This window comes from Centruroides vittatus, unplaced genomic scaffold, assembly GCF_030686945.1.
Source record: "Centruroides vittatus isolate TY-2023 unplaced genomic scaffold, ASM3068694v2 contig_397, whole genome shotgun sequence".
NCBI lineage: Eukaryota > Metazoa > Arthropoda > Arachnida > Scorpiones > Buthidae > Centruroides > Centruroides vittatus.
In genome coordinates this window covers 1,795,997-1,809,131 of record NW_027122212.1, presented here as the reverse complement: position 1 = coordinate 1,809,131, position 13,135 = coordinate 1,795,997, and the positions used below count along the sequence as shown (strand labels likewise).

The window sequence follows — 13,135 nt, the reverse complement described above, 5'->3', positions numbered from 1 at the left end:
AGGTAATGTATTTATTTGCTTACAAGAGGCTCATGGAACCTTTGGACGTAGAGTTCAAGCATCGCTGTTCAATGCCCCAAACGTAACTGTTACAGCTAGCTCATCTGGCAAATTATCTACAGCAATTATTACAAACTATGTAAAAGACGTATTATCTCCAAATATAACAGAAAACTCTTTATTAATAATTGACTCGTGGAGTGGACAAACAAATATTAATATTTATAATACAGTATTTCAAAGATCTACAAATCAAAATTCATGCGAAATATTAATTATTCCACCAAAGTGTACGTCTATATGCCAACCTTTAGATGTCGGATTTCATAGACAATTAAAACTTTTAGCTAAAGAAATTTTAAATGCTATACAATTATTCTCTAATGATTCTTCGATGAAATTGTTTTGGACAACTAGAAATGGCATTATAAAATTACATTCGATTCTTCATCATCAATTATCTGCGCCAATATTTAATAATTTGATTAAACATGCATGGTTCGCTTCTGGACTCATAAATGAAAAGTGTCAATTCTTAAATGTAAAACAAGTTTGTTTTTCTTTTTTAAACACTGACAGTTTAAATTGTGTCGAGAGTAATTGCGAAAATCTTCGATTTGTTAAATGTGCACGATGCCAACAGATTCTTTGTTTATCTTGCTTTGTTGAAAAATATCATGTAAATAGTTGTCCATCTAATAATTTGTGAATATAATAACTTTTAAATATATCTATTAAAATGTATTTATTTATTACGTTTCGATTGTTTTCTTTATATTTATTCTATCAATACATTTATAATAAATTTCATTGTTAAAGTAGTATATATATCTAATCTTTTATAATATTTATTTGAGTTATTTCTTCTTCTACTCTGTAAATGTAATACAGTGATACCTCTGTTTTTGTAGTGTTTAATACTAAAAAAATTAAGGAATTGACATAAAATGAGTATAAAAAACTAATACAATGGTCTCCGAAACAGAATCACCATCTAACTGTTTTTGATTGATCGAAATTAATAATAACTGTTCGGCCTCTTCAATTGTTTGCGGTCTCTGTTTCATTAGCACATTTACGCCTTTCGCTACATTAGCCTCCTTTTTCGTCACAACGAAACTTATTGTGGATGATGACTTCCTGAAAAGTACAGTACAGGTACATGCGACCGATTTCAGCAATTTTAATGCCAGTCACTTATTTTTTAATGATTTTCTTCAACTCGATCGTGTTCCTGGCCTTGTTCGAAGGGCTACTGGCTCTGGAAACTTTCTTTGGTCCCACAATGGAACTAAAAAGAATGGAAGCAATGGAATTGTTTGGCTAGACGCGCGGAGTAATGCTCGTACAGCAAAAAACACTGCCACAAGGACTTGTGAGCAGAAAAATGCGTGGGTCGCTCTTTGTTTTTGCAAAATTAGCAACGAGATCATGTGGCACGCCGACGAAATCCGAGGCAAATTTTTTGCAAAAAATCGATGAAAACCAAAGTCAACGAAAATCGAGGTATTACTGTATCTTCCTCCGTGACCCTTTCGCTACTAAAAATTTTCATATTTGTGTTAAACTACTATAAAATAGTACGACATTTGATTGCTATTAATCCTGATTAACACTTTTAGTAAACATTACAAATTTGATATAGAGTTTGTATACTTTTAACGTAATTAAACTAAATTTTATTAATTCTTCTCCCATTTTCGAAAATTCCAGAATTTATTCTAAATGTAATATCGCCGTCTTCCTCCGCGACCCTTTCACTTCTAAAAATTTGCATATTTGTGTTAAAGTACTATAAAATAGTACGACATTTGATTGCTAATAACTCTGATTAACACTTTTAGTGAATACTAGAAATTTGTCATAGAGTTTGTATACTTTTAACGTAATTATTAACTAAATTTTATTAAAATCTATTAGATGACACTCTGACAGTTCCCTTGTTAGTTGAGTTTGAACTGTAGTCGTGTGTCAATCATGTGTGGTGTCATTTGTTTACTATTAAAGTGCAGTTGGTTATTTTTTATGTACAGTCAAGTTTATTTTTGAAGTTTTACGTTTACAGTACATACATATGTACATTTGTAGTTGTTTTAAATGAGTAATTTTAATAAATAATGTACATGCGATTGATTTGAATTTATACTTTTCTTTAACAATCTTAATTCAACATTATTCAAGTAGCCTAAACATTGCATTATTGTAAAAACAACATTATATTTGAGTTTTAGCGCCAAACATTGTCTTTTCGAGTTACGAACTTTTCGACTTGCGAACGACCGCTACGAACGGATTAAGTTCGTAAGTAGAGGACTTACTGTATACTTAAATGCCTGCATATGTTCTTGCAGAAATGCCACGGTTTATAAATTGTTGTGCAATACCAAGGACAATATTGATATTAAAAGAGCACCAGGAGTATATTCCATCCCAATTACTGATGAAAGGTTTGATTGACAGTTAATATATATATATAGGATCCATCAGTAGATCATTATCCAGTAAACTCAAATGTACACTCATACTTAGTCTGGAAGATCCATCTTTAAAATTTTATGAAAAATGTCATGGAACAATTTAACATTTCAATTTAGAATATTAAAAGTTTGATTTTAGGTGTAGACCTGATGCAGGCTTATGAAGTGAGCGAAAAATGTTTTTGTGCTAATTAAAACAATGCTGGAAAAGTGGATGGTTTTTGGTATTGTGATGAACTCTGTTCCAGTTTCAGTTCATTTGATTTTTAGCAGAAACTGTTTTTTAATGCACTAACATATGTCATATTGATGAGGTTGGTTGAAAACAGTTCTTTGAACATTCATTCAGTTCCAAAATTGTCATATCTATTATCTTGCATCCTTTTCACATTCTAATGTTGCTTTTGATGGATTGAACTTTGATGGATTCTCTATTAATTTGAAAATGAGTTCTCAAATATATGAAAATGAAGAAAATATTGAGAAGAATTTTTATGAAAGTGGTAATGATGAGAAAGTTGGTAATGTGATTGATAGCAACAATGATTTTTTATTTGAGAATGATCATGATGATGTGAGAATTGAGAGCATCTGATAAATGAAAATGAACTTCACCATATAAGAAGAAAGTAATTTAAAACTTTTCATGTCACAACTTTGTGGTCTAAAGCATTAAATCTGTGAAAAAATAAGTGACTAATAAATTTAAATAAAATAAAATTAAGAATGTTAAAAAAATAATGCAAAAGGTCAAAAATTAGCAAAAGAAAGCAGAAACGGTTAAAAAAAAAAAACTAAATTACTAGATGCCATTGGGTACCCAATGTGTTTGTCACTTGCTTTTCTGTAGACTTAACATTACACCTTTGCAATGCATGAATCATTGCACCTTTCTCAAATCTATCTTCAGTGCATTATGCACTGAAGAGAGATTTGAAAAAGGATAAGAGCTTTAATTTGATACTCAAACTGTAATTTTATCCCCAGCATTTATTCTAAGTCAGACAATCTAAAATTCTTTCAATTAATATATGTATTCTTTTCCTTTCTGTTAACAATGCACAGATTGGCATTTATTTCCATTCTACAATGTTTCAAATGCATATGTTACATGTAATGAAAATAATTTCAGTTTATCTTTAATGATTTTCTAGAGATTGTGCTATTTCCACATTGTTTGATGATAATTTTAATTTTTTGTCAATAGTTGAAGTATTTACTTGTGACAGCAAATTACTCTGTATTTAGATTATTTACAAACTTGTCAAGAAACTTTTATCAATATACAGTTATGTTATTAGATAAATACTAAATTTCATTTATGTTAATTCTGCAGTAACTTAGATACATGTCACAACCTTGTGGTATTTTATCAAAATTAAACTAGATCTATAGCTAATTAAATCAGTTTTAAATTTTCCAATAATGTTTTTGAGATTTTCTGAGTGGAGAAATGTTCAAATATTAGAAGGGTGCTTTTAATATAAAAATTTTGAAGATTCAATGCCAAAGTAAGTAAATTGTCTTAACATAATTTAGGAAAAACAATTTTTATTTTTGATCACATTTAATATTTATTGCACCACATTTAAGAGAACATGTAGAAACTTTTATTACTAAAAACTATGTGAATTAAAATCAATTAATGAATTAATAATAATTTAAATTATTACATAAATTCCAAATTACATTTTTACTTTCAGAAGAAACAAAAAATAACATTCCAAATAAATTTATTGCAAGTGATGGAAGCCAGAATGATAAACAACAACCAAAGTTGGAGGTAGGAAAATTGTCAAGTAGGTGATACAGAGAGCACGCTTCCATTATTGCTTCTGTTCCCTGTGCTTTTAACCCATTAGGAAATGATTTTACTGCTTATTTTCATATTCTATTATGCATTTTATTTATGCTTGCACACTCCATTTATTATTTTGTCCACTTTTGTCACTGGCTTAAGATTCGTTTCCACGTAGAAGTTTGTCTTTTTTGTTTTAACATTTGAATTTTTTTGCTTAATACATGCTTTATAACAATTAATATTTTAAAAGAAATTAACAAAAGCTTCATTACTAATTTTCTGCTTTAATGCTAATAAACTTTGTTATAATTTTAATCTGATGTAATTTTCAGAATTAATTTTTCATAACATTAATTAATCTGATGATGGTATTTGTAGACTGTAATTAAGTAAATTATAGTTATAGATTACTGTATTTTATTACAGTATTTATTTATAGTTGTAAATTACTGTAGCTTAACCATCATTTTGTTAAAATTTGTGTTTTGAAACAATTTATATATTACAGAAAGGGTATAAATTACAAAATCTCTTAAAATGTATTCTATTCAATAAAATACATTAAGGGATATATGCACTTAAAATTCTACCCTAAACAGTCAATCCACTTAGGTAAAAATTTGGGACATGGGAAACATCACTCTGTGGTTGATGTATGCATCTCTGGAAATTCAAATATCATTATTCATTAATTCCATTTTTCATATTTAAGTACAAAAATAATAATCAACAGATGTATGCATCAGTTGAGTCTATAATTTTCTGGCTGGGTTAAGAAATTACACTTTATCAAATTTTTCCAACATTTTATATTTTGTGATTTCACAGACTGCAATCTAATGTTAAAAATTTAATTAAACCATATTTAAGCCACAAAGTTTAGCATCCAGTTTAATATGAAAACAAGCCAAAGGAAAAATCCAGCAATGAGTTGTGTAACTATCTTGGCTGTTAAGAGATTTTATTTAAAAATAACATTTGTATCATTAATTGTCATAAATAAATTTGTGTGTGGCATCATCTCTTCTGAGATTTTATTATAAAAAGGTAAAAAGCTTAATTTTGAGGGTAGGGATGAGATTTATAAAAAAAAATTCTAAATGCTAATAACCAGTAAAATCTCCATTAAGTCTGATCCCTCTCAAGATATAATACATGATCTCCTCTACTCCCCAACCCTTGATCTTTTTAACCACCAAAATTTAATAGCATCAATGACCCATATACACAAGCTACTGTGCCAAATTTTGTTTCTTAGGGACCAGACAGATGAGCCACTTTCTAGTACTATAAAGACATTCCACAAAGTGTCAAACATTCTTTCTCAATATAATTTAATGCAAACACCTACAAGCCATTTATATATGCCATATTGAAGCAAGCATAGTGGCAGGTAGAAGTGAAATTCTGCTACTAAGTGGTGCCACTCTGTTGCTACAGATGTTCTCACCAGCCATACTGCCAGGCCACTTAATTTGACTAGATATTGTTTACAAAGAATTTCTTTTATTGTTTGACAAATATTGTTTGATGCCTATAGATACATTGTAGAAGTCAAAGAGGGTGCTGCTATGTAGAATAGCAAGTGTCAAGGTTACAGTAATGAAATGTAAACATTTCTTCTTCAGCATTCACAGTTACAATGAAAATATGTCATTTCTTCATTCACCTTGTGGCATTTTTGATCCTCTTTTACATTGTGCTGAAGTGCTTCTCTGTGACACCATGAAGTGACTGAAACCTGTCACTTCATCTGTATAGACCATTAATCTTTACTCTATTCCAAAATATTAAATGAAATAGATGACAACACACGTACACATCCACAGAAGAATTTTTTTGTTGGAGAGGTCTCTAAACAAGGAGATTTACATTAAACTTGAAGGGTCAAATTTTGACATGATTCCAGTACTTTTTCTCATTATGTAGTGTAAACACAACAGCTGGAAAGTAAAACCACCTAAAATTATTTGTATACAATGTGTGGAAAGAAAGAGGAAATGAATTTACTGGAAAATTTTAATGATGACAGTGGCAACACCTGTGGATGAAGAAGGCAGAATGAGGGAAACATTTTGGGACCATCAACTAGGACAAGTGTAAGGGTTATTTGTTTACTGATCCAGGGCATTGTGTTAACAATACAATAATATGGAGGAGTTGCCAAGTTTTTCCATACTGTTTCAGTTTTGCCACATTATTGAAATATGGTCAGTAGGTACCTGCCACATGATGTCTAGATACAGTCATACTGTCCAGGTGGTCCCACACCACCACTCCTTGCTATACCTGCATATGTGTACCAACAAGTCCATTGTATTTGATTGAACCACTATCTTCATACACCTTAAAATACCTACAGGATGTTTATGGACATCCTAATAGTGCCTTCCCCAAGCAGGAGGGGAATGATCAAAACCTATTAAAATCTATATGTATACCATAAAACCTATATAATATAAACACACTCTTAAAACTTTGTGTACTATAAAAGCACCTTAACCTAAATTAAAAACCATATAACCTTGTATCTTAAAAACCTTAAAACCTATATATAACTATATAAAACACCTATAATATAAAAATACAATACATAACCCTGTATACATAAAAAACATATATATACAGTACAGTACCTGTACATATGATAAAACATATCTATTTTATCTAGGTTTAAAAACAGACCTTACATCATACTATACACAATACATCTATAATACCCTAAAACCAATATACTGAATATACACCTATAAAACCATAAAACCATAAAACCAATATAAATAAACACCAATTCTTAAAAACCATTCTTGCACTAAACATGCTACTTAAAACGTTTAATGCATCATTATACAGTATACTCTTCTAGTGTGCACTAAATTGGTGCAGCAGATCTCATCAAACTTTACCTTTTGAGAGGAGTCTATGTTTATAATGTTTTAGCTCCTCTATCATTATTAAAACAACTACAATCTAACACAATGTTGGAGAGTGTCGATGGCACCACACTCACATATCAACCAGGTGGAACATCTTTTACTCCTAAAATTACCATGACCACCCAGTATCTGGGAGGAGTAAAAGTTGAGTTGTACCCATTTTGCTTTCAACCTCCTTGTTAACACTGGGAAGAACCTATACATTACCTGTTCCACCTCTCTTGCCATATACTATTGACCTTTTCTGACACCTATATTTTCTTACTCTTGGCAGAACTACTTGTGCCATCGAACATCACTCCATTACACTTAAAAACCATGCTTTTCTTACAAAAGCATTACAGTACCACTTATCTAACTTTAAATCTATAGATAAAATCCCACTTATCACCTGAAGAACTACTGCAGATGTAGTACTAAATGCCTTAGTTAAAATCAATAAGGCCATTCTTTGGGCCCTTCCTAATTTGACTCTTTAAAAGGTTATGCCATCCATAATTGAAAACACTTAAAAACAAACTCTATAATATACAAAGAGTCATGAAACTGGAACCCCATTCTTTCCTTATACTCTGCTTTAATATGCAAAAGATCTTAATAGACCATTCTCTGATATAATTGACATGTGGTGTAATACTCATACAGGCCCAATAACAATACCAAAATACTTTACAGAGTCGAATACCTTCATTAGCCTACTTTATTATTCAGCCTTACTCTCGGCGACTGTTCTTCTGACAAGCTATTTTTTAGTAATATTGCCATCTTATCCACAGACAGTTCTAATTTATTACCCACAAGCCATTTCTGTAATCTCATCATCCACTTTTCACCATGAGTCTGCAGCTCACCCCTTGAATTACCCCTTGAAAAAGCAAATTGTCAACATAGACAACATACTCTATTTGACTCTCATTTAAAACACCATATTCTAAAGCAAAGGTCCAAGAACCGACTCCTCTGGACAGTCCCCATTTACATTTTTGTATACCCTTTGGTCACCCCATAGTATGTCACTTCTCTGTACGATAAATAGTCCCTTGGTAAGCTATATAATTCACCCAGACATTTACTATATACCAGCTCCCTTAGATTGGAAGGTCATAATAGCTGATCAAAAGCACTTTTTATATCAGTATATACCCAAAACGTATTTTCTGAGACTTATTGACAACGTCTCAGAGACAATAATGCATCCTTCATTGAGCACCCTTTTTTAAAATCATACCAGTACTCATTATTACACCCTTATGTTACAGACTCCAGTCTGTTTTTAATGATCCATTCAAATATTTTTCTCAGCAATGGGACCTATATGACCTCGGTTAGCCTTATCTTTATTACCACCTGTATATATAATTGTCACCTTTCTCTGTTTCCAACAGTTAGGGAAGACACCACAAACCAAGCATGCCTGATACAACTTCCTGGTGTGAGGACTTAACATATATGAAAATCTTTCTCTACAACCTCATACTTAATATTATTGTCCTCAGGGGCTTTTCTACCCTTTGAGACCCTAGTGTCAATTATGACATCATTTGCCATTGCCTCATCACCACACAATGTCTAGAGAAATCCACTCTACTACTTGGGCGGTGAAGAAATTTAGGTTAAAGTGTACCTAGGTAACCCCAGTGGTGGGACTTCTGTTAGGTTAGGTTAGATTAGATTAACTATATTTTTAGTAGACGTTTCCTTTTTTTTCTTTTGATCAATAACTAGTGACATTTAGCACACGGTGGCCTGCTGGTGGCTTTCCTCCGGGAGATCAGTCAAGAGCACAAACAGTCAGAAGCGTGGCCATAGTGCCACCATTGGGGTTACCTAGGTATACTTTGACCGAAATTTACTACTGGAACAAAACAATTATTGAAAATACCTGTTTTTGGTTGCTGTTTGAGGTGGGAAGAAGGTAGTCCAAAGATTTTGGGTGAAAGATACGATTAATAAGCACATAAATAAAAATGGGGCAGGAAAATAAAACCATTTCTCCTGGATTTTGTTTCAGGATCCTGACGTTGGCCAACCGCAGACTGCCTGAAGAACTACTTGTGGAAGGATTGCCAGCGTTCTGTTTCCGGTGAGTTTATTTAAACCATAATTTCGTTTTACACCCAAACACCATTATTTTACTACCCCTTTTATTTTCAGGCCATTCTGGGACACCCACTGTCCCCACCACGGCACCTTTCCTTTCTGGGGCATTCTTCCCTGCCGGAATTCCATCCTCTTTTTTCGCGTTACTTTTGTTACGCGGCATCATTCTAGTTATTAGAAGAAGTAAAACGGTAATAAAAGGTGGAACCTGATGTCTATCTGCGTTTCCTATGTTAATTTATTTTCACCCGGCGTTTCTTATAACCAGTTTTCCATGTTATTTTGTATTTAATTAGTAAAATATTTTTATTTCTACATCATTATTCTGTAGGCCTGTCACCAGGACAGAAAGTTTATTGTTTGCACTTTAAAAGCCCCACCGATTTTCCCCATTACCTTTCTCTTATGGAGGACCAGGACTCAAGGCTCGGGCCACGGAAAGGAATTCGGCTCGGCCTCAGTTTCACCTTTAGGGAGATTACATATAAAAACCAAGACTTCCCTGTAGATTACCACGGCAGCAACTTCCCTTTCAAGTATTGCATTTAGAGCTTCCAACGAGTTAAAATTGCCAATCATATTTCTTGTAATGAATTATTAGGAGAATTTCATTCCTGGCAGAAGTGCAGCCAAGGCTTTCCAACTTGCATTAGAATTAGCACCATTAGAAGTCCATCTGCATAAACAGTCAGTTCTTACCTTTGTTCCGAAACTTCCTTAACTTACGTAATTATTTATTTATTTTACATAAACACAAAAATGCCATTGGACAAAAGATTTTCGCCCCCCCCCCCAGTAACAGTTAACTGACAAATTAAAATGAAACAACAAATAAAGACAAAAACAGTATAAATAATTAATAAAAGATTTGCGATTTATACAGTAAAAATAATTACATAAAAATAAAAAGTAATATAAAGAATACAAGAATATATAATAAAAAGTAAAAATCCGACAAAGTATAAGTAATTAAGATAATATATAGTAAATGCCTAATAATAATAATAATAATAATAATAATAATAATAACTCTCCCGTGGTCACCACCTGGTCGTGGTGGGAGAGCCCAGTAATTTTACTGATCCATAGGGCAATGCAGGCTGGAGCATAAGCTCCTGGTAGGGACACCCATGCCAGTAAGGTCTATGGGGAGAAATGAAGCTAAGAGTGACCACACCCACATTCTGTGGAGATATTTATTATAGTGATAACTAGATCAAAGTGTGATACCGGCTCGGACATCGCCTGGGTTAACAAGGTCCGCGTTCGTGAGTTAGGCAGAGGCTCACGTTCGAAAAAATAGGCCACAGTCTCCCCTGGTTACCGGTGGCGAAAGCAGCACCGGCCCAAGCATGGCTACTGCAATGCCCTTAACAGATGTGAGGAACCAACCCAGCCTTGGTGTTTCTGTGGCAATGCATCCACAGACCACAAAGGCTGGAAAACCACGCCAACGGATGAAATGGACAGTAGAAATGAACGAGTTTATCATCCGTACTTACTACACAATCACAAAACTTGAAACAAACATGACAGCATACAGACAACAACTACACCATAAATTCACACAACAATATCCTCACCTCACTGTCACTGAACAAAGGGTTGTTGATCAAAAAAGAACAATTATACACAACAACCTTATTCCACAAACAACACTTGAACTTATCAAACAACAGGTTGCTGATCAAATACATCAACAGACAGAAACATCTAACATTAATGAAGATCATGTAACCTGTCAGGATAATCCAGCAACAAGCATTGATAATAACACACACACAACAAGTACCACTAATGATACTACAGACACTTCCTCATCCATCACTGATAACATAGACATGGATTTAGTTAATACGCTCTCACCTATATTTCAGGAAACACTCACTAAATATACAGGCACAGATCCCACACAACGACCACGAATACCAAAAATAAACATGTCAAAGGAAGTAGAAAAAACACTAAATTATGTAAACACTCACTTAATACCACACTACATTCATTCAATTTCTACACTCGCAGACATTCATACATTGGTTTATGCTGGGGCAGTCACAGTAGTGACACACCATGGACTGAAAGTACAGTCACAGACAAATACACAGAAAACACAATACTATCACAAGCCTGCCTGGCAGAGAAGAATAGAAATACAAATAAATGACATTAGACAGCAATTAGGCAGGCTGACACAATACACTAAAAGCAACATAACACCCAAATTAAGGAAACAGCTCAAAAACATTTTCAAGAAAATAAAAACACATACAAAACATGAACATCACAACACACACATTACAGAATACATTGATACACTAAAACAAAAACTTGCTGCCAAAGCACGTAGACTCAAACGTTACAAAACATGTACACTACGAAAACAACAAAATAAATTATTTACAAACAATGAAAAACTCTTTTACAGACAAATTAATAACAAAGCAAACACTGATACACAGCACAGTGGCACACCAACAGAAGAAGAACTCACAACATATTGGTCTTCTCTTTGGTCCAGTGCTGTCACGCACAATGCTGATGCAGGCTGGATCGAGGAGAACAGAAACTTGCACAACATACCAACTATGCCCTTTGCTGAAATAAACATACACGATTTCCAATACACTGTCAACAGAACACACAACTGGAAGACACCTGGTGTAGACAACATTCACAATTTCTGGTACAAAAAGTTTACATCACTGCACCAGGAACTAGCTAAACACCTAACACACATTATCATCAATCCACAGGACATGCCAAATTTTCTTACTCAGGGCATCACCTACATGAAACCTAAAAACAACAATACCACAGACCCCACACAATACAGACCAATTACATGTCTCCCTACACTGTACAAATTATTGACATCCTGTATCGCAAACAAAATATACAAACATATTGAAGAACACGACATTCTAACAGAACAACAAAAAGGTTGCCGTAGAAATCACAAGGGATGCAAAGAACAGTTACTCATAGATTCAGTCATTCTACGGCAAGCACACAAACAACACAGAAACATACACATGGCTTATATAGACTACAGAAAAGCATTCGACAGTGTTCCACACAGTTGGCTGCTACATATTCTACATATGTACAAAATACATCCATCACTCATTGCATTCTTTCAAAACACTATGCAGCACTGGAGAACAACACTACATCTCAGGGTTAGTAACACTTCCATACAAACAAACCATACCAAATTTTTATTAGGCGAGGAATTTTTCAAGGAGATTCCTTGAGTCCTCTCTGGTTCTGCTTAGCCCTGAACCCATTATCCAACATGTTAAACAACACGCAATATGGTTACAATATCAGACATGAAAAAACAACACAGTTTACACTGTCACATCTCATGTACATGGATGACATAAAACTTTATGCATCCACACAAAAACAACTTTATCAACTCCTACAAATCACACACTCATACACCAAGGACATACAAATGGAATTTGGCCTAGATAAATGCAAAACAGTTCACATAGAAAAAGGAATCCTGAAGAAAGAAGATTTTGCACTTGGAAATGGAGACGTTATTGAATCCATGGAAGAGGGCGAGTTCTATAAGTATTTAGGATTCCAACAGGCCAAACTAACAGAACATACACAAATAAAGCAAAGATTAATTAAAGAATACCAAAGTAGGTTAAATGCTATTCTCAGAACACAGTTAAATGCAAAACACACAGTTAAAGCAATAAACACATATGTCATCCCAGTACTCACATATTCTTTTGGAGTTATACATTGGACTCACACAGATCTTGAGCAACTCCAAAGGAAAACAAGAACAACACTTACTA

The 13,135-nt window shown here is 33.4% G+C and overlaps 1 protein-coding gene across 4 annotated transcripts in view; it reads left to right on the top strand.

Moving 5' to 3' along the window:
• The window catches only part of LOC136976157 (protein GOLM2-like), a 30,570-nt gene extending 21,038 nt beyond the window's left edge, over positions 1–9,532 (top strand). For 2 of the 4 annotated variants that reach the window (XR_010880888.1, XR_010880889.1), the window contains exons 5-6: positions 9,226–9,297; positions 9,369–9,532. Coding sequence is in view for 1 of the 4 variants with exons in the window: in XM_067271368.1 (XP_067127469.1) it covers positions 4,181–4,260; positions 9,226–9,258 (113 nt within the window). In the remaining 3 variants the exon portion in view is untranslated. Of the gene's footprint in view, positions 1–4,180; positions 4,277–9,225; positions 9,298–9,368 lie in introns of all 4 variants that reach the window. The other 2 variants (XR_010880887.1, XM_067271368.1) reach the window with 2 other exon arrangements.
• The last annotated feature ends 3,603 nt before the right edge of the window (positions 9,533–13,135 follow it).